This window comes from Harpia harpyja, chromosome 1 (genome assembly GCF_026419915.1).
Source record: "Harpia harpyja isolate bHarHar1 chromosome 1, bHarHar1 primary haplotype, whole genome shotgun sequence".
Lineage (NCBI taxonomy): Eukaryota > Metazoa > Chordata > Aves > Accipitriformes > Accipitridae > Harpia > Harpia harpyja.
The window spans coordinates 55541932-55565180 of NC_068940.1; the positions used below are offsets into that span (position 1 = coordinate 55541932).

Here is a 23249-nt window from a genome sequence, read left to right on the forward strand (position 1 = left end):
CAAATTAAGTTTTCTATTTCACCTGTTAAACTCCTGAATTCATGAAGCTGCTGTCTCATTTCCTCCAAAAACAAACAGGCATGAAACAGTAATTCATGTACTGCAGTAACTCTGCTTTATGGTTTTCATATGCTGCCTGCAGACACAATGAATAGGAATAAAAACTGGAACACAACACCAACAGATCTCGTTCTGTTCTCTGTATCTATGCTTTTAGCTCCCACACTCTGATTATTTGTTACAGCTCCTACAGCTCTGGGAAATGACAGACTCATAGATACTGTGAACACAGCAGCCCTCCTCTCTTCAGGGTCTCATTCCCAGCATGAAGGGAAGAATGGCAGAACCAGCATGCTGTTCCCTCCCCATTTTGGAGGCTGAGATCAGTGCCCCATGGAGAATTTCATACCAAGGAAGTCACAAGCAGGTGTTATTAGGAAGTCTAATGACAACAGTGGATGAAGATATATAATTTTATTAACTAGCATTCTGCATTCTATTAGTATATTGTATCACTGTCCTCTGTATCACTTTGTTTCTTACAGCAAAGAAGGGAAGCTTCCTATAAAAGCAAAGTGATTCTACATCCTGCATTGCCTCTTTCCGTCGTTAACCAGTGGGCACAAAAGAACTTTCTTCTATCTCCAAGTTCCTGTTTGCAAATGAGGGAAATGTCCTATCACCTCCTGTACCAACTGGAAAGTATACGGGCACTGCAAACTCAGAAAACAGCTAGCTTTCTGCATGTCCTCAGTACTAAACATATCATTATCTTCTCAAATTGGAAGTTTCCAAGGAAACAAGAAAAAAAGAGGATATGAGGTGTAAATGTAAAAGAGCAAAACAAAACAAAAAGTCTGGTGTTTATTTTTTTTTTAAATTTACATATACATGTACACTGTTACTAAATTGCAATTATGATCCATGGGCTTATCATTTCACTCATTTATTAACAGTAATAGTTACTTGGATTGCCAAGATCAAGCCTCTATCATGCTGATAACTACACGTTCACAAAGGAATTCCTGTTCTAAAAAACGTATTATCTAAATAGAGAATACAGGAATAGGAAGTGTCAGCCTCATGTTGACCGAACTGAAGAAAAAAAGAAAAATTAAATAAATTGTTAAAGTCATAGAGGAAATCTGTATTAGAGTCAGGAACTGACACAGATCTCCTCAGTACGTAGTCAATTGACAAAGACTGTGAGACAACTGCATCCACTGCAGGCTCCCTGCTTGAAAATGGCTTCCCCAGAAATTTACAGGGTACCTATACATTTATTGTCTATTGTGATAACGTGTTGTATTTGCAGCAGAGGTGTCTGGTTTTGCGCTTTCTTAAGAAAGTCACCGAGATATCTTGACTAATTTTGGTTTTCTGATGATCTTTTGTTAAAGCTTTGAAACAGACCCCTAGGTCTGAACATAATTTAAAACATATTGGGCTACAAGTTCAAAACAAACAAAAAACCCAAACCTAAAACAGTAAGGAAGGAAAATTGCATTTCCAGATAGTCTTCACTTACTACTAGACAAGGACTGTTCATCTAGCTTTGAGCAGAAAATTGGACCAGGTGACCTTCTGCAGTCCCTTCAAACCTGAATTATCCTATAGTCTTATGAGATTCCCATTTTCTGGTATGTTTTCAGAAGTCACTTATGATTTTATTTTACATGGAACATCTTATTACCAGCTTCCCTCAGACTACGTGGAAAGGAAATGGCATTCTGACCTGTAAAATCACTCCTAATCCCTATTGTTGGCAATGATTTTAATCTGTTGTCTGGGATGTACATATTATTTTGCTTGGATGAAAGCCCATGATTATGAAAAAAAAAGACATGGACCTGAAGGAATAAAGACTCAAAGTCTAAAACTCAGAAGAATGAGAATTCTCAGTTTGTACAGACTGCTTTTCATGTGTTGCTCTCAAAGCATGTGACAATGACAATTCTTCAACCACTGTGCCTGTAGCCAAAAAACCCCCACAACAAAACAGGTTTATTAATATGAAGGCTTCCCACAAACAGAACATTTTGATGCTATTTCCACTGCATAAACCCCCCCCCTATTTAAGCTATTATTAGCAGCAGAACACATATTAGTGCAATTGTATGTACCTATACCTTGTCAGGAAATACCGAACTAGAAGCAGCAAGAGCTATAGTTCACTGATAGCTAGTTAATCACTTGCCATTAATAGATCAATAAACAGCTTCAATCCTGACTTGTTTAAACATGTTAACTTAGCAATTTCTCCCTGAGAAGGAATCACGTTGTAAAGTGACGTGATCCCCAGGAGGCAAAAAGGTGAAAAAGTTGAGTTGCTGCACTTTCTCCATTTTCTCTGTTCTCTTTCATGCAATTTAAAAAAAAAAAGGACTAGTCTATTCTTAGTGATTACTTAAACATCTGAAAGGTGTAACAGAAAAGTTGTGACCTAGAAAAGCACCTGTGGTCAAGGCCACAAATGCTACCCTGATCCCATGAAGTCTATAGAGGTTTTACCACTGCCTTCAATACAACCGGGATTCTGCTTCCTGAGGAATACAAAAATGTTGATTTTTTTTTTTTTTTCATTTCTTTGTGTGGGCACCATACTGCAATGATTTACATAGAAAGCTCTGTGGTGGAAGAAGCCACATGAGTACTTGGAGCTGTGCTGTGAGTTGAATAGGGTGTCATAATAAATTTACCAAATAAGGCAATCCTCAAAAAAAAAAAAAAAGAAACAGAGAAAGGTATGAAAAATTAGTTCCTTAGCTTGGAAGCCATGCACTGAAGCCAAGGACACATAGCTTAGAAGGAAAATGTATTGGCCTCTTCCCCACTAACACACAAATCACTCCTGTGCTATGTGTACAAACCATTACAGGTGTTATGCAAACACTGCAGTGTGATTTTTTTCTTACTGTCTAGGTTAAAATGGTCTGCCTTTGTTGTTTCTTTCTCTCACTTAAAGGAAGAAAACCCACCTCAGGACATCTCCGTAAACTCACTTTCCAGACCAAAAAACTGGCTTATAAAGAATTTCTAAGAGAAGTTATCTTTTCATATAAAAGGTAAAAACATAAAGAAAGAGGGATCTGCAAAATACATCCAAACATTTCTAAGCAGCTTAAAAATGCAAATATCTGGAATTGATTTTTCCTTAAAGAAATTTTCAGTAAGTTATTATTTTGTGTGCTGCTTAATTGTTCTTTTAAATCTAGAAGCTAAGGCAAACGTCTGCAATTACAGTATATATTTCTTTTATTGTAATATAAATATATACTAACAAGTACAACTTGGTCCTGAAATAATAGTCTTACACATTCAAAGGAGAATCTAACAGTGCTCTGTGAGCTTTCTATGCACTTTATCTCCAGCTCCATCCCCAAACAAATTTGCCTTCTAAATACCTGCCCAAAGATACATCCATATACTACTTTTCTGAAGCATATGCAAGCAGGGAGCTTGTATCCATCAGCAGGATCTAATCACAATACTTCTAATTATGAATGTGATTCAGGATCCTATACATTAAGGCCCAAGAAAGAAGAAACAATTTTCCACTTTGCAGATTCTTTGTGCTATAGTAAATTAAGCAAAATAATAGCAACAGAGACAAACCATGCATTAGAAATAGTTCAAAAACAGCAGGGAGGAGGGAGAGGAGTAACAAGCATTACAGTATCTATTAACTAACAGAATGCTTATGGAAATAAGGATAAGATGCACATGCAAGCTAAATGAATCCTTATCTACAGCACCATAAGAAAATATACCAAAATAAATTCATGTGGGGAAGCAGCTTAAAGTGCAACACTGTAAGCAGCCAGCCATTAGTTTCATCTGAAATGCATTTTAATTGCTCCTATCACAATGAACTGATATCACAATCATGAAAATGCGTTGTATGTTTCCACTTATAAACCAGTCTTCATTAAGTACCATTAAAGTTTTATCTAACATCAAATGCTATCATACACAATTAGAGCATAGATAAAGTACTAGTTTCTAAAACTGAATTCCTTCCTCATGTGCTGTTTTAATTATTCTGGAATAACTAATACTTCTGTCTTAATCAGTTACAGGTAAGACTTGTTGAGGAGGCACATATAGCAAGCAGTACTAGGACTGTTCTCTTCCAGTAAAGCTACACAGCAAAAGGAGAAACTTATAATGAATCTACTTGTAGGTAATAGCATATCATATTTCTCACACACCACATTAGTGACCATGGCATTCTCTACAATGTGTAAGGCATCTGATTACCCACAAATACGCTGTGTTTAAGAAACTGTTTCAGAGATATTAGTGGGAAAATTCCAACCCTCATTCAGCCAGTGCCCTTGCTGACTGTAGCATATGAAAACTGACAACCAGAAAAACAGGATAAAGTTAAAAGCACTTTTTCAATGCCTCTATTGATTAAACTTTCAAAGTTACCCTGTTTACCAAAAGCCTCCTGCTTTAAGGAGCAACAGATCTGAGAGAACACACATCTGTGGTGCAAGAAAATTCATTTTAGTAGGAAGCAAACAGGCAAAATTTCCTGAGAAAATAATTTCTTCTGTATTTTCAATTATTTACCTCTTTGTGAACCTTAATGAAGGAGAACAAAGAAGTATGTTCACTGAATGGAGAGGTCTGACAACAATACCTGTTGAATTGTTCAGATGACGTTCTTTAACACTATATTTAATTAATATCCCATTCTTAGCCTACCTGGTGTATTCAGCAGCCGGGACATCTTGCAAGAATAGGAGATAAACTGCTCGCAGTATTCAGCACTACTGGTAATGGCAGAAATCTGGTCCATCGTTGCACTGTAGTTGAGCTGCAGTACAGATAACTTCTCCAGGCTGTTGCCTCCCACAGAAGTCTGCATTTGCAGATCATGGTACACAGTTGTCCATACTTTATCCTCTGAAAAAGAGGGGAAAAAGACAAGACAAGAATTGGTAAAAGACAGACAGTGGAACTGAATTAAAATAAATCTAGGCCTTTGACAAAAGATAAAAATGTTCTGCAAGGTATTTTTTGAGGGGGTAGTGGAGAAGAAGGGCATTGCACATGAGAAGTCATCATGTTAAGAGCATAGTTCCAACAACTATGAAATGATGAAAGGAAGAAACCCAGATTGCCTTTGTAGTTTTGATAACCAATATACTGTGTGAGGAGACTTCCTTGAACAACTGATGTTAATAGTGACATATGGAACTAATAAGGATTAGCTTTGATCAGAAATTGATTAGGAGGACACAAGGCTGATGCACTGAAGATTCAAGGTTTCTATGTGAGGAAAATTCACTGTGCATGGTGTCGTGGTTTCACCCCAGGCAGCAACAAAACACCACGAAGCCGCTCCCTCACTCCCCCCTTGCCCCCAGCCACCGTGGGATGAGGAGAAAATATAAAGGCAGGCTCGTGGGTCGAGACAAGGACAGGGAGGGATCACTCACCACTTATGGTCATGGGCAAAAGACAGGCTCAACTTGGGGAAAAACCAAAATCAATTTAATTGACTACCAATCAAATCAAAACAAGGACACAAACCAAACCTTAGAACACCTTCCCCCCACCCCTCCCTCCTTCACAGCTCAACTCCACTCCTGGTTCTTTCTACCTCCTCCCTTCCAGCAGCGCAGGGGAACAGGGGACGGGGGTTGGGGTCAGCTCGCCACACCTTGTCTCTGCCGCTCCTTCTTCCTCAGGGGGAGGAGGACTCCTCACTCCTCCCCTGCTCCACTGTGGGGTCCCTCCCACGGGAGACAGTCCTCCACGAACTTCTCCAGCGTGAGTTCTTCCCACGGGCTGCAGTCCTTCAGTCACAGACTGCTCCAGTGCGGGCTTTCCCATGGAGTCACAGCCATCTTGGGGGGCATCCCCCTGCTCTGGCGTGGGCTCCTCCCCAGGCTGCAGGTGGGCATCTGCTCCCCCACTCCCCTCCATGGGCTGCAGGGGAACAGCCTGCCGTCTCACCACGGGCTGCAGGGGCATCCCCTCCTCCAGCGCACCTCCTCCCCTCCTTCTTCACTGACCTCAGTATCTGCACAGGGATTCCTCTCACGTTCCAATCCCCTCACTCACTGCAGGTTTCCCTTCTTAAATCTGTTCTCCCAGAGGTGCTACCACCATCGCTGATGGGCTTGGCCTTGGCTAGAGGCAGGTCCGACTTGGAGCCAGAGAAGCTTCTAGAAACTTCTCACAGGAGCCATCCCTGCAGCCCCTCCCCCACTACCAAAAACCCTGCCACAGAAACTCAAAACACATGGTAAGTTGCTGTGGGCTGGCGAGCAACACTGCTTTGCAGTACTGTAACAACAGCGATGTACCAGATTCTTATGTGATTACATTACTTTGTGATTAATACTAAAAACACTGCAGTTTATCAAGGTTTTCACATTTTTACCCAAGCTGTGTTTCTAGGGTAAACCAAAATTACTGCTTATTGAGACTGGAATATTTTACAATAGCAGCACCATATGACCTCATTGATTGTGGTTATGGTACATATCAACATAAGAAATAATAGAAGTAGGAGACAATGGAACTACAAAAGCTTCTGTTTCGTTGTGAAAAGACAAAAGGAAGGGGGAAGAACAACCTGATTTTGGTGATAAGAAATACAGCAGCATCAGCTGAATCTGAACACTTCCCACAGCCTAGTGCACATGGAAAAAGTGTGTAATAACCAGCCTACAACAGACTCTGTATGCATTATACTGCTTTAAACTACTGAACAGCAAGTCACTAGAAGTGTTAATGTGTGCCATTTGTCAGTAGTTACCAGAGGAGATTTAAGATGAGATATCATAATAATGAAACGACACACTCCACACTCCTCTTGTTGGAAGATCTGTGGAAGTTGGAAGGTAGATTAGAAAGGAAATAAAGAAAAGGCACAGAAATTTTCCTGTTATAGACCAACCATTACTGTTTTTTAGAGGGACATTCCACAGAACCAAAATGAAAAAAATTTTATCTGAGAAAGACGTAGGGTTTCAGAATTAAAACAATGAAGATTCAGTCAATATTAGTGAAACTGTCTTCCTGTAAGAATACTATTCTATCAATCACTTGGGTGTTAAGAACTTTTAAATTCAAGCTGACTAGCTACCAGTGTAAAAAACCACAATCTCAGCTGATACTACTCATATCATCCATCTCAAATAGCCAAGGACTGACATAGGTCAATCCTCCTCTGTAAATAAAACCCAGAAAATTCTCTTTTTTCTATAGATTATCCTTTAGCAAAGCTAAACAAACATTCCCAGAAGTGCATCAGGTTTTGTCACTAATATTTATCATGTATAGTTCTTATTTTAAGTTGTTCTTCTGTTTTTCTTCTAAATTTTCTTTCTGCTGTTTTATATACTTCTACTACTGAGGGCCAAGTCAAAGAAACATGTTTTGGACTTGGAATAGGAAATGTGAAACTTTAAAAAAATCTGTAAGAATCTATTCTGGTGTCTTTAACTGGCTTGCACAAAAGCCCTGTTTCCTGGGTGACCCATGCAGGCCTTTGCCCCAGACAGTTCAGCTGTTCCTGTAGAGCAACACCACTGACCACAGTCGTCCTTCCAGAGATTGAGAGGCGAAAACATGCCATGCTGCTAACTTTGCTGTATTTATCACAAGAACTGATTCTCTAAGGAGATCATCTGGCAGTTTCAGAGGATACTAATTCACCTGACAGATGTGCCTTACAGCAATAAAAACCATAAAATGTAGTATATAGCAGTATGTTTTCAATTAATCTATGTAAATCTCATACCTGTTAATGCAAATATCTGAGTCATTCCAAAACTTGTGGCCTGACACTGCTCTTCAATATTTTAAATACATGAAAATACTTTGATAAACTGAGGCATACTTGAAAATGCTTCAGTACTTCTTTACCAAGTTCACAGAAATGTGCTTACGTACACTGATGAGTTTTGGGTGTGACCCAGAGTAAAGTTACCTTTCCATGTTATGATTATTCTTATCTCCAGGACCCTGTACTCCACCTTATTTTCCGGTCTTAATTTTCACTGCATAGTGTCAGGCTATTTTGGATTACACGGAGTCATGTGGACTCATGTGTTTGTAACTGATATGGTGCAAGTCTTTCTAATCAAACGTTCAGAGATAAGGTAAGCAAAGCAGACGGATCGTCCACAGGGAGTATGCATCACCAGCCAAATGAGATGAAATTCAGCAGGTGATACAAGATGGTTATTATTTTAATATTCATATCCTTAGTCCAAAGCTCTATATCAAACACAATACTATTCTTGTACCAAGAAAAAAATAATTTAAAAAAAAGCCAAGGGAAAGGAAGAAGAGGAATTCTTATTTCTGTATTGCTTTAATCCCACTCCCAAGTACCAAGGAAAAATTTATAATTGTCACCTGTCAAGTTATACAGAGAATACAACACAGTTTTGTTGAGAGCCTGGGATGGGAGTTTACTGCAGATTCATTTTCAAGAAAGGATTGATATAGTTTATATGTTCACTGACAGTAATGTCTCAGTTTTGGCAGAAAACACTGTACATGTAAGAGCTCTAATGTGTTAGCGAGGTATGCACTAGGCCAGTTAGAGCCTCATCTTGGATTTCTGAGCCAGCAAAGACTCCTGGACTAGCCATTAGGAAGCCATAGGAATGTCATTAGCAATAGGAGCTGCGTTAGGCATTATGTCTGTGAAGGCATTCCTTTTGGTTACTGGCTTCTAGCCAATGCAGCCCTGACACTTCCCCTCCCGGTGAGGGAGTTTCAGGCTTTACTGTGGCACACTGTATTGAAGAAGATGATAGAAACATACTTGTGGATGGATCTAGGTTGCCTTTATGTCAGTCAAATGTATCCTCTGAACCACTTCAGGATCTTTCTAAGTACAAGTACTACTAACAGATAAAGGTTTTTTGCACCTTGAAATGGATCTATTATATATATATGTGAATAAAGTCAATAACCATTTCTAGAAAAGCATTTCAATCTCTTTCTGCTGTCTAGAAGATGATGGGAGATTGATTAGGGTATACCTGGCCAGTTACTGGAAGGAAATCTAGCTCCCATTTCACCTGCAACTAACCTGTTGATAGAGTGGCTCAAATGACTGAAGAGCACTTGCTCATAGTAACGAAAAATTTACTGGCTTACCGATGCACGGGTCACTCCCACCAGAAAGCCTGAAATCAGTTATGTCAGACTCACAGTGCGCACAGGATAGAAGCAAGGGACACATAGAGGCTGACAATTCCTTGGCATTCAGCAAGCTGGCTTGTCCAAAATCTGGAAGCTGAAAGATCTGTGCCTGCAGGTCAGGCACAGAGAGAGTGTGGAGGAAAAGCTGTGGCTGCTGTACAGGAAGGAAGCTCCTTGTCTGGGTGGCATATTTTACAGTCTCCATGCATTTTTCTGATTTAACTGAAAAGTCCTGCCATGAGGCATGGACTGAGACAGTCTGGAATGACAGGAAAACCTTGGCTGGAAAACCACATCGACAGTGTAACATGGACACAGCCCAAAATCCGTCTCCCCTCCCCACAAAGAGCAGACTCCTCATCTCATATAGGTATACTACTGGGGCTGTCCTTCAGATGTCTGAAAAGGCTTAAAGGAGAAAGCTGCCAGGCAGGAATCTTAACCTTATGTACTGTGTGCCGATTACAAACTGCTTTTTCCCTTTTAGTCTTAACTATTTGTTACTGTGATAATACTTCCCATGGAAATCAACTAGCCATTTATAGCTTGAAAATAATGCCAACTTCTTAATTTATGGTTCCAGTTTCTCAGAAACTGCTTGTGAGTTGAGACCACTCTTCAGAAAGATTGAATTAGTAACCTGCTTGCAGCCCACTTCCCTTACATAAAAGGTAACACAGATAATTCATACTATCTCAAATACTTGTATCATCACCATTTATGGAATTATTCCCATGTAGCTGAGAAAAGAATGTGGCAGTCATAGTTAATATATCAAAATCTGCAAGAAAAGCTACCCCTCATTTTCTGTCAATAGTAGACAGAAATCTCATTTAAGGTACATGGAAATGAAAAATCTGTCCTAGTTAACTGTAATTCGATATATATTCCTGGCAATTACAGTCACCACAATATTGGTATCAGTATTCCCCTAATACACTGGCAGTTATTTTAAGAAAGCGTAACATATGGCTATTTCTAACCACAACTGTTTAGAGACAATTGGTTGGTCAGAGCTGTGTATATGACTTCTGTACAGCCAAACACACCTATAAAGAACAGACATCACTTAACAATTATAATGCTATTAAGTAGCATCATTTATAAAATATTCTATGTGCTTATGACCTTTGTTATTCAAATTAAAAACTGTATTAAAATGAATTCATGTTGAGAGTAGTTATTAATAATTTAAAGATAATTATAGTATTCTCATAATATTTCTTTATTGCAGATATATTAACAGGAAGATAAAAGCTTATGTTTAAAGGAAATCTAAGTATGTTTTAAATTACAAACATGCAATAAGATTACAGAAAAGGATGTAAGAGAAATTTAAAGTAAAGGAGAGAAAAAAAGGGGGGGGTTGCAATATTGCATGGGACAGCCACCATTTCCTGGGGGCTCTGATAATGCGCATCTGCACCTTAGCCTGCTGTGTAGTGTTTTCTTTGAGGCTAGTCAAAATACCCTAGTCCAATGAGTAGTCCAGCCAACCAATATAAGTGCTGGGCTTGGCCTTGAATTTCAAACTCGTATGGAGCCACAGAACTTTGGGAAAAGACATGGGAGTTGAGCAAAAAAAGTACGTAGTAGAAATCTTCACATTTATGTACAATTGGCGCTTATGGTCAGTCTCACATCATTAGCTCATAAAACCCAAGAGACTTCTCAGCTGTGATGTAGTTTAAGGAGCTAGGCTGGATAGCAATAGTTTCTTTTGATATCACAATAACATTGAGAAGACAAGAATTACCTGATCTGCTGACCTGACTGAAGAATAGATTATACAATCATACTATGGTAAAGCATCATTGCTAATTGGATTAAATGCATTCCATTTTTGCCCAAAGTTAATCCTATGCACAGATTTCAATTAATTTCAGATATATTGAAAGTTGGAACAGTCCGCATTATTCCATTATTAATTTATTCTAAGAAAGACTGATTTTTAAAAAGATCACTTAAAAGCCCCCAAACACTTCTTAGCCCCAGTGTAAGAAAGTTATTTTCTTGTGAAGTCTCAAAAAAGGATTTCTGTCGTTGAGATGAGTGCTATAAATTTGGGATGGACCCATTATACTTTCCTTATGAACAATGTCGTTGAATCCTAGTTTTAAGTGGAGAACAGAATTCAATGTAGATTTGCAGTAAGCTGTGTTTTTGTAGCAAGGTGAACCAGAAAAGTAATGTATGCATTGAAAACGTAGCACCTGTCCCACTCTATCCTCTCTCTTCCCCTCTAACTGTCCATATTTTAAAGACAAAGTGACTTTTGCCTTCAGCAGAAGAGACTAAATACTTCCCATACACATGGAAGCATAAGAGCTCCTTACCGCATTCATAGGCTGATACTAGCTTTCCCACTGGAGGACAGAGTACCAACACCAGCTAATTGCTAACACATCAGGAAGATAAGCTCTCCCAGATGACCACTTCTTCACTCAAATGCATTTCTTCTTAGCTCTTTGTTAATGTTACGCAGAGAGTTCCAGTTGTACAGGAAAATAGATATGAAATAATAGTTCTTTCATTATTTTGTTTTTACCAGTGAAGGAGGAGACTAATTTTCTTTGAATAGAATGCAGAAAAGCAGTAACCATAGATTCTTAATAGAATTCATAATGGTTTTCACTAAGAACAATCTAATTAGAACCAAACTGCTAAGACATTTAATCCAATTATAGAGAAAATAGGTTCCCTGTAATTTAGTCTATATGTTACTCTATGGTGAAGCACTTCCTCTCCCACAGATAGATATTATAGTAAGATTAAGTTCATTAATTTAAGAATTACCTTTTTTTTAAAAAAAGGGAAATGGCCACCTGTTTCCTCAAAAGGAATTGAAGTGCCATAATTTACTTTGCTGAGAACACCTTTCAATTGCAATGACTTATTTACAGTCCTGCCCACTCATTAGTTGTTTTTCCCTAATAAAAAGTGAAATGGTTGACTAATAAGATAATTAATTAATAATGATTAGTAATGATTCACTAATAAAAAGTGAAATGAATTTTAAAAGTTCCTTGATCACCAGCTATACTCAACATATTTTGTGATGGTGCTGATAGTATTTAACACTATGTCACTAGCTATTTTCCAAATACTCAGTTTCTCCTGTTATTGAACTTCCCTCACTCATTTGCTTGATGCTAACTCAAGCAAGAAAACTTGCTTCTGACATGCAAATCAAGTAATCTTAGATAATGATAATTAACTGGAAACAAGTTTGGAAAATAAACCTCAGAAAACATATTGCATGTATTCCACAGGTATGAACATATTTTTCCCTTTTACTTTAATCTACAGTTACAGTTATCACTATTAGAGTTTAACTTTTTTGGCATTAATGGGCTTATGTTCTTAAGATACTATTTTATTAGATATTTTCAAGAAATTAGAAAAGAGTTTTATTTCTCAGAAAGGTTCATTCTCTCTCTCTCTCTCTCTCTGATGAAATAGATCAGTGGCTTTTTTGATGGATGCACCTTCATTACCTAAAATTTGGCTGACAGCCTTGATAAATGTCATCTGGTATGATTACTTTCATCATACTCAACCACACCTCGATTCCTGGTTGACGCATCAGAGAAGATGGTTTTGAGAAAACCTGAGCATATCAAATAATTCATATTCCTTTGATAACTGTCATAATTTACAAGTCTGAAAAGAAAGATTGCAAGTCCACACCAATATTCATGGTGTGCTCTGTCCATCAGCCATAGGCAAAATGGACATGCTAGAAACTTTAACCTTCAAGCTGATGGCCTTTCTTCTAGATGGCAGTCGTCTTGATCACTAACACAATAGTGGCTAATTACTTTTTACCTAAAACGTTGCTGGTTGACAATAGTTTTATTCCAAGTCTCTTCCTGTCTGGCACACATACTTGGCATGAACTTGTAGGAAGACGAGCAAGGATAAGTGGTCTGTGCTGATGACCAGTACTACACTGCAGATACCTCTCATCTGTGTCTTCTTTAAACCAGCAGTGCATATCTAGGATTCAGATAACATGGAAGGATGGGATAGTTAGCTGTAAGCTCAGTGAACATAAATGTAAGGCAATACCTATGACAAAGACAGGGGGGATGTATTAAAAATTATATCCATCTCCATCTGCTGCTGGGTGCTCTGCATTTGTTGTTAAGAATTGATGCCTGCAGGCTCTATTGGATTGCTACCTACTATGTGACAACTGTACTGCATCAACATTTAGAAATGCGTTTCCTTCACACGTCAGCCTGGAGATAGCTCTTTACTAGACATCATGATTTTTGCCATCATCAGTGCATTTGTCACTTCAAATTAGATTACTGCAATGTGTTCTACAATATGCTACACTACAAATCACTCAAGAAACTATACAAGACATTTAAAAGTGGACTGCCTTCTAGGGAAGATAAAAATTACAATTGTAATCATCTCATATGATGAGATCTCCCATTTTATTTTCTGATACAAACATAGTTGGTATTTCAATTTCTGTTGAATTGTGTGGGATAGCACCACAACAGTCATTAGCAATGTGATTAAATAAGCATTTTTTGCAGCAATTTTGTAGACAAAATATCTGATGTATACAATTGATGTGGAAAAAAACTACAGTAGACAAAAATTACAGAGAGTGCTCTTTTCCCTCCTTCCCCATTTTTTTTTTTTTAGCCTCTCTATATGTGTGTATATATATAAAAGTTTAAAACTATATAGAGCAATTTGAAACTAATTCTGCTAAGGACTTCAAAGGAGCTGCAGTTGGTTTATAAAACTGAAAAATGTAGGTTTGATTGAAGTTAATGAGTGTTTTGACAATCTCACCTGAGATTTGCAAATGTCAATTTTGCAGTGGAATGTGAAGAGACTTAAAATTGATGTTGGCATTAAAATGCTAGTTCAAAATATTTTTGAACCCAAGTGTTAGCAACTGAGTTAACAGCAGATGTTTACCAGACCAATATGGACTGGAAACAAAAGGACAGGGGAGGAAGGGAAGTAACTCCAAGGGATATTAGATAATATCTTTGTTCTAGCTACACCTTCAGGGAATATTATTTGATTTGAAAATATTAAGACCTAATCTTGAAAAATTGTCTAGGTTTGGCTCTTAGTCTAATACTAAAACCCATAAGATTGATCAGCAACTTCTGCCTAGCAAGAAGGCTGAAACAGCAGCTACTTTAATTTGATTCTTCTATCCCTGATTTAATGAAAAATGTGGTTGCTGGTCTCTGGCATCTGCAGCACTTCTCTTCCACTGGAGATGCCACAAAGCCCTGCAAAGCATTTGAAAGCGTAGGTTTGCAATACAGTTGGGCATTAGGTAACATGGTTTTAATATTAACGTGACAGTTGTAGCAAAAATCTGTGACCATTATGGCAAAAGTGTCAGGCAGAAGTGAGGCAACCACTCAGAGCTCCAGTAAACTGTGGTAAAGATTGAAATGAATGTCAGAAGACCTTCTGAATATTAATGTTAATTAAGTAGGTTAGTGTCTTTTTTTTTTTTTTAATTCCCATAGATCTGTAATTTCTAAGTAATCTAGTTTATGCAATGAGACAGACAAGGAAGCTGTGATTGTGCGCCAGTGCACAAAGCAAGTTCATGAGTAAGGCCTTTTGCTAATAACAACTTTTGACCAGAAATACTTGTGAGTCTACCTACCTCATTTGTATCTACTCTGTTAGCAGAGATGTCAGTCACCTGAATAGTCTCAGTACAGCTTTTGGTTAGCATCCAATTGGCTCAGCTGTTTGTTCATTAGATGCTCACTACAGCACAAGTAAGAGTAACCATTTCAGCACAGTTCTGTGGTAATTACCAGAACAATATTAGCAATAAAGCATCTTCAGGTAGAAGCCAGTGCTTCTGACAGAAACATATTTGATCTAGACCCATAAGTATTAAGTGCAAGGGAGAGAACTCTGCATGCTCAGGCCTTGGAGATCTAAGTCAGCTTTGCCTTTCTAATTCCTCTAACTTGCCTGCCAAGCAGTTTCTGTGGAATATCCATGCCTCTGTGAGAGCACTAATTCCTCTCCACAGACTATTGCTAAGAAAAAGGGAGTCCAACTGAGCAGTGATGGTCCTAGATCTCTGATACAGTAATTTACAACATCACCATTCCCCATTGTTTTGTGACAGTATTTTGTCCTATTACTACTGACAAACATATTTGATTTTCTTTTATGACTACTGACAGGTTTATTCCATTGCAGTCAGACAATGCTGGTCTGAAAGAAAATCTACAGTGATTTCTATTTATGATGCACAAGTGCATCCCAAAGTGGAGAAAAAAAGCTAGTCTCTTTGGAGACATATCTTGAGGTTTAGGATACTGCTTTGGCAAAACCCACAATAATAATTTTTGGAAGGGAATAATTTATTCTCACTGATTTTCTTAAACTGCTTACTATTGAATGCTTCAGTGTGTGCAGAGTCAGTCTCATAAATCTCATCTAGGATAATGGAAGATCATTACCTCAATAGTTCCCACTCAGGGAAGCATGTCCTGACACATACTAGATAAAGCCAGCATTTTCAGGATCCCTCAAAAAAGAAAACTTGGGCTTAGCAAATAGAAAAAGCCCTAAAGCAGGAAGCATAGAAAGAGTGTTAATTCTGGATCATAAACATGAACTCAAAACACAATAAAAGCAGACACAGACCCCTAACATGACATTGAAATGCCAAGCTGCGTTGTATCTTAGATGTATCATTTGTCTGAAATGAGGCAGACTTGGCTTACAGTACGTGAGTGGAGGGAGATCCTTACACTTAGCAGTTGAGAGTCACTAAACAAGAGACCTGGCTTGCATGTTTACAGGTTTCCATTCCAAATGTGAAATTTTGCTCTGTGGAAGTTCTCCAGCTGTAGTTCCCCACTCACTGCACAAGGTCTCACAGACTCCTTATCTTTTGCCCCTGTTGGCTGGACTCTGCTTACTAAACCATGTGGAATGCTATCGTTGGTTTGCTTTTAAGTTGTAACAAATTTATTTCAACCATTCTTCAGTTTCTGATGCTATGGCGCAAGAGAGAATCTCAGTAGGTTGCAACCAACTCTGGTTCTCCCAGGAAAATTCCTCCTTGATTTTCATGAATCTAAGCGGTCTCTTCATAGCATCTTCCAATTGACTGCCATATTTTCAGAGGAAGTGCTGCTTTCTGTGGCCTTGGAGATAAAAAAATGGCCAATTCCCAGATGATCACAGATTTAAGTCCTTTTCTATTTTAAATGCACATCATAGTTATTGCACATTTGTTTTCTTCTGTAGAAAAGCACTAAGACTAATTCTAACTGATAAAATGCAAACATGTATGTAATCTTGGGATTCACTAGAAGTGTTCAAAACCAGCATTCACACAAGCTCTCCATAACACCATAAATTCACACTCTTACATAATCTGCACTAACTTGTTAGTAAGTCTGGAGAGGAAGTCATGGGATAGTCATTCTGTACACCTCCTGCATGTGTAGGGAAACTGCACCAGCAGTACTTTCCCTCTCCGTGTATGCATATGTACAGATCAAAATGGATGTCTACTGCAGCTTACTCATTGCCCAAATAATTTGTTTTAAAAAAACACCTGCCAGAGCATACAGGAAGAAGCAAGAAAGCCTGATTTTTTAACAGGAATAGTGACACCAGAGCTAACCTGCCCTTCTAGGTAAATTAATTTAGAGAATTACACATGAGCGTGCAGCACTGCACCCTGAATACTGGTTGGGAATTCTAGAGTGAAATGAATCTCTCTTCTCTCTTTTAAAAATTGTCTGTAATCTTTTCATCACTTGATTATCTATCATCTCAGTAATAAGTGAACTTAATACACCATTTGCCATCTGAACAGGATTTTAAATGTTTCCTTTAAACTAATCTGCTGTGTGATCTTTTAGTTCCAACAGAAAGAATATTTAGAACAGTAAGTGGTTTTCTTCCTAGCCCCACTGTCTGTCAAAAAGACAAGACAGTACTAGCAGTTAGAAACAACCAACTCTGAATATGACTTGCTGAGAAACCATTCTTTGAAGTGTTGTTTAAGAACAAGAGCGCCTTAAGGGGGAAGAACATATGAAAAACTATTTCTGTATACCAGAAATCCCCACCTGAACCTAGTGACTCGCACCTTCCAGGCTTTGAAGCAGTACAGCTGGATCACTGGGCTTGCTCCTCAAAGCCCACAGAAGCATAAAGAAGATTTCCCAGTGATGTAGGGGGTAGGCAGAAACACACACACCCCCAACATCTGTACCCCCCCAAACAACAGAAAAACCCTGCAGAAAATATTACCATCAAAATAAAATTTTAAAAACCCCAACAAGTTCTCCCATCATTTCAGGGGTAAATTAACTGTCTAGCCTTAATCTGCCTGAAGTGACCAAATGCAGAAATAAAAGTTTTACACAAAACACAAGCTTTGTTTGGGCTTTCAATGATGTTCTCTACAGGATCAATTTTCTAGGGATAACTGAAGCATATCACTGGCCTGAAGCAGCTTGTGACGAGTTCCTCACATCTCCAGTAGCGCACATGTGTGGGGGAGTGAATCCAGAACTAAATGTTTGCTTCTAACATTCACAGTAACAGTTTAAGGTAGATGGTGCCCCTCATCATCCTATTTCCAACCTTCCTTTTTTTCTTCTCCCCCGATTATGGACTTATTTCTTGAAATACAGGCTTGCAGCATCCTGCAATGCACAAAGAGTTCTAAAAAAATTTGTTGTTTTCTAATTTCTGTTCAGAGCTCAGTTTCCAACAAATGAGGAATATTTTCTGATTGCAGATGAGGTCAGGATTTTTCTCCTCCTCCTAGGCTAAATAATTTGGCAAAACAAAGATTCTGCTTTCTTTTCAACTACTTCTGCTATGTCACTCTCAAATGCCAATTTGTTCTCATTCTTTGAGGTCAGTGCACATTTAGTTGCCTGATGTATGGATTCTGTGGTGCTCATGCTCCAACTATAAGCACTTGAAATACATTAAGAGGACAACATGACATAGACTTTCATTCCTATATTCTCTTATATGACACTCCAGAGCTTGAGGTGGGACAGGAGGAAAGAAGGGGAAGAAACAAAAGAAAGTAGTCACACAAGAGGAAATGTTTCTATTACTTGGCGAATTGATAGGCTACCTTAAATGTCAATGATAAAGTTTTTCCTCTACTGAAACAGAGCAAATCAAGAACCTTCTCCTGGGGGCAGACTTCACAAGGTATTTTTTTATTTTATTGTTTAGATATTTTCTCTGCAGTTGCACACTGGGCTAGCTTTTCATTTTCTACAGATGCAAGGGTGACTGGAGAAAACATCTAGAGATATTCTAACGTGGTTTACTGCAAAGCCTAAAGTTATGACACCACATTTTTGTTAGGACACATTTTTGTTTAGTGAAGTCATCAGATTTTGATTCACATCCTGTTTTCCCAACAAATTCTACCTTTCGTGTATTATTATGAGCCCTGAGATTATTAAAACCTTCATCTCCATGTGGAGACTGTTTCTATGGTGGTGTATTTTTAAGTTCTGAACATTAAAGTAATAAAAATTGATCTCACGATCACATGGCACTCAAGTGTGGTTTTACCAGTAGGGTTGAGTAGCCTGTAGTCCTTTGCTCTTCCATCCTTAAAAGGCTGCCAATATGGCAAACTCAACATGCTGTCACAGAATACAGCAACAGCCTACACTCACTCATCCCTTGCCATCTAGACAGTGGCTTTAACCAGTCAAGCCCAAGTAACTGCCAAGGCACAGGAGTGCCTAACAACATAATTTTTCAGTGTTAACCTGAGGCAAAAACAAACAAACAAACAGAAAATTATCTTGATTTATTTCAGAAGGATGCAAGCTGCATCTAATCAAGATGAGTCCAGATAAAGGCTGGCAATTACAATCTGTGAACTGATTGAGGCTGAGTGGAAAGTTTACATCCAGCTGGAAAAACAACCATGACTTTCTTACCAACAGTCGGTATCTGTGCTCCAGAGCATGGGGAGGAAAGGCACTAGCCAAATTTGTTGAGATAGAGTTAAGTACCACAATGAGCATTTTCACAAGAAAGCCAAATTTGACATAAATTAAAAATAATAAAAAAGCTGAATGCAAAACAAAATGATGTACCAATCAAACCTAGAATACAAGGGCATGCCTTGTAAATAAGAACAGATGAAAAAAATAATCAATGAACTAAAACTGAGATGCAGGATATTTCAGCCTACATGGCAGGCAAAGACACAAACATAACCTGTTCTGTCTCCATGTCTCTCGTGTCTGTTATTTTACTCTGACACTAGAAGGATGAACTCACCCTAGGAAGAAAGTCTGCCATCAGAGATGCTGCTCCAGACATGATCCCCTGATGCTTCAATGACTAATATTTTCCTTCTTCCTCAGTATCTTTTCTCCCTTCTTATACAGAGAGTCTACCTTGGTAAGTCAATTGGCCAAAACCAGTGTCTTAAATGGCTTGATGCTTTTGTCCTTGCAGCCCCCCCCCCCCCCCTCTTTCTTGTTTTTCTGTGGTTGTTTCTGGTCTTGTTTCATCTTCAGGGAAATAAGCTGGGATACTCTGAAACAACAGCCTCAATCCATGTTAACTATTTGTTCCTCTTTTTACCTCTCAAATGTCATTTTAATTTGAAAAAATGTCTGACAGACTTATTAAAAAGCCTCCATAACAAAGCTCTACAACTGAAGGAAAAGTGTATAAGAGATGCTGTTAAAAACCAAAACTTCACTTCATATGTCATATTTAAAACACTGAAGCCATTTTTCCTTCCTGTATTTTAGGTAAAAGACTTTAAATACTTGTATTGGAAGCTTTCTGCAATGAGATTACACTGGGTAAGGTCTCTATGCTTTTACTGTCATGCATCAACTTACCATTGCCCAATGACAAAATTTTGTTTGTTGCCTTTAAATGTGTGCCAATTTATTCTATTTAACAACTAAAAAATACTATTCCTTCCTCTATCAAACTGGAGAATCTACACAGAAAAAAAAAACCTTTACTTTTATTTACTGAAGTAAATTGCTCAAAATTTTGTATTTCACATGCATTTATATATATATATATCTGTATGAATAAAAGTTTTGGTACCTTGGAAGTTCAGTAAATCAGTTCTCAGGCAAAGTGTCTCATCTGAAAAACTAATTATACAGATATGTGCAATAGAATTAAACATTTACCGCTGCTGGGGCACTTTTCATCAGTATGTAGTGATGGATGGCACATTTATATTCATGCCATATGTTTCTACATATGTCATAGTAAAAAGCACTCCAGTGACCCACTATTTACAAAAAGAAGATGGAAAAATCACAGGATACGACAGTTATGGTTGTTTAATGTCTACTCACAAAGTCATTGCAGTAATTATTACATGTGCCACTTCTGTTAAAAAAGTGAAGAGAGAGAGAAGAGAGGAAGGGGGAGAGTGGGTAGAGAAGCCACCCCATACATTTGACCTTAATGAGGCAGGCTATGAATACGCATAATGATTTCTCAAAGTGTTTGAAGATGTGCAGCTTTAGGCAAAAGAACTGTACTAGAAAGGGGATAGGGTAAGTACCACTCAAATGGAGCCATTATGCTTGCAGCTATTTGGATCCTGAAATGAGATAAAAGCCACATCACAGAGGCATAATGACTTCAGGACCAATAAAAAGAATTAACTGACATATCTTCTGGTAATATAGATTATGAAACCTTTCAGTTCTGCTTTGCATCAGTGGTCTAAAGGATGAAGCAGAAGAAACAGCAGAAAGACTATGATTTCCCTATCCTCAGCATAAAGCCTCAAGGAACTACAGAAGTACTGGTCCGCCTCTCCCACTGACATCCCATACAGCCATTAGGATAAATGACGAAGCACTTATGGTCCCTGTGCATTGTTCCTCTGATTATGCCTCACCATCCGCCCTGAAAATTCTTGCAGGACAAATGCATAACATAAGATCAGGGTAAATTTACTGATCTGACACCTTTTCCCCATCCTCCCTGGGCCGAGGGGAGAAAAAGAAAGAAACAGAAAAAAATAGGGAGTAATATTAACTTATTTCTTTTGTCTTTCTCAATGGGACTAAAACAAAAACTGCCAGAGGCAACTGAATCAAGCCTAGAGATTCAGAAATACAAAATACCATGCAGAGCATGGGGTGAAGTTGTAATATACTCAAAGTTTACATCTTCCAACAAATGCCTTAAAAGAGTGGTTCTTTTCACTACAGCTACTGTTCAAATGACAATTAAAGAGAAAATAGGAAAGGCCTTAAACTGCATACTGAGATAGGAACCCTGCATCTTTGGAAAAACCTGCCTGAACACAGAGTCTAAATTTGCATTGTGGACCTGATTCTGAAAGAGGGTAGGATCTCAGCCTTAAGACAACAGAGCTTTGGAAGAGTTCCCTGCTGGCCTATGATCACAATTCGGGCTAAACTGAAAAGCAGTCTAATGGTTAAACAGTATGCCACATCACAGCTTCAAGGAATATTTTTCCTTAAGTGCATTAATTTGAAAAGTTCCAACTTTCCAACTCTAAACATTTTCAATACTGTTTTTTGTAAAAGAAAACAAAAAGCTTCCTAAAATTTGCATAGTTCCTATTGATAAGTACTTGGAAAACTACTGAACTTCTATTGCAATGCCCTAGATTTTGAAAAGCTACATTACTGCAGCAGGAATAGATACGTAAATGTGATATCTCAAACATTTTAATTCCACTATGAGGACATAAAATGTAAGTGCTTGGTTCCTCTTCACTGTCAAAACACAGCACTGTGAGTACAAGGTTTATTTAGAGAAGACAAGGACAAGAGAATGGGGGGACTCTGGGATTTCTTTGACAATACAAAGTAGTTTGTGGAGACCATGAACTGCTGTGTGGAGCACCCACATGTATGTATTTCTATTACTTTGACTGCACTATTGAATTGCCAGGACATCTTAGAAACCAGAACAATTTTTAGTTACCACAGCAACATCTGTGAAGGGCAGGACTATTCATGACATTCGCCAGTTTACTAAATTAAGACACACTACAGATGGATATGGATTATGCCCAGACAGCTGTCTACTGCGCCATAATTTTCTTTTCAGTTTTTTTTTTTTAAATACTTTTTTGACACATTTGGGAACCCTAACACTTTCTGACTATAGAATCTGTAGGTGAAATGCTGACATAATGATGAAGTAATTAAATTTGTGATTCAATATTTGTGGTACAGTACCTTCAAGGGCTAAAGGTGCAATTTCTAAATATACAATTTCAGTGGCTTTTCAGGATATTGCCCTTGCCCCTGAATGTTTATAGTCAAGTGAGAATGCAGCTTACTTTCCAACATTTTGCACCAGTAAAACTACATGACAGTAAGTGTGAAAGCAGTACATAACTGTTAAGCCACCTTGTTTTAGGAAGATGAATACTAGCTTTGCTAATAACCCTAATCTTGTGGACTTGTTTTCTCTAGGAACCAAACTAGCAAGTTACATTTTTACATTACCTTTTTAGTCACTAGGATGTTCTTACTTGCTAGCTCCACCTGAATGAAACAAGGGATATTTAAAATGTCTATTAGCATATTGAGTAGTAATTGAATATAGAGATGTTTGTTTAACATAGTGGGTTAATAGGAATATTTAGATTTGACTCTCAGGCTAGAGAGGGAAATACAGTTAAGGATGTCTCTTAAAATAAAATATCACTATCCTGCCATATGAAGAAGTGTTTTTTTTCATTTAGTATACTCCACATACTATTCAGTATAGCTAGATCTGTAGGTTACTTAGTTTCATGTTCACAAAAAAAGTTAATTGTAATTCAGCTAGTTTAAGTTCTTTTTCAAATATAGTGCTAGTAATACCATAAACTTGCACAATTTCAATACTAAAATTATTTGAGAATTCTGCTCTTATTCTAACATGTTATAGTGCCTTTTGTTATATGACAAAAATATGTATCATTGCTACAGAGTTCTACAGAAATGTGTTACTGATGAAACAAAGTAAAGCCCTCAAGTAATCTCATTCTGTCTCTTCTCTAGTACGTATATTACTGATGA

At 38.0% G+C, this 23249-nt stretch overlaps 1 protein-coding gene across 3 annotated transcripts in view; it reads right to left on the reverse strand.

The window, feature by feature from the left end:
• Positions 1-23249, reverse strand: part of CNTNAP2 (contactin associated protein 2) — a 1249274-nt gene that overhangs the window by 357214 nt on the left and 868811 nt on the right. For all 3 annotated transcript variants that reach the window (XM_052795237.1, XM_052795244.1, XM_052795253.1), the window contains one exon: positions 4714-4914. In XM_052795237.1, coding sequence (XP_052651197.1) covers positions 4714-4914 — 201 coding nt within the window. The remainder of the gene's footprint in view (positions 1-4713; positions 4915-23249) is intronic.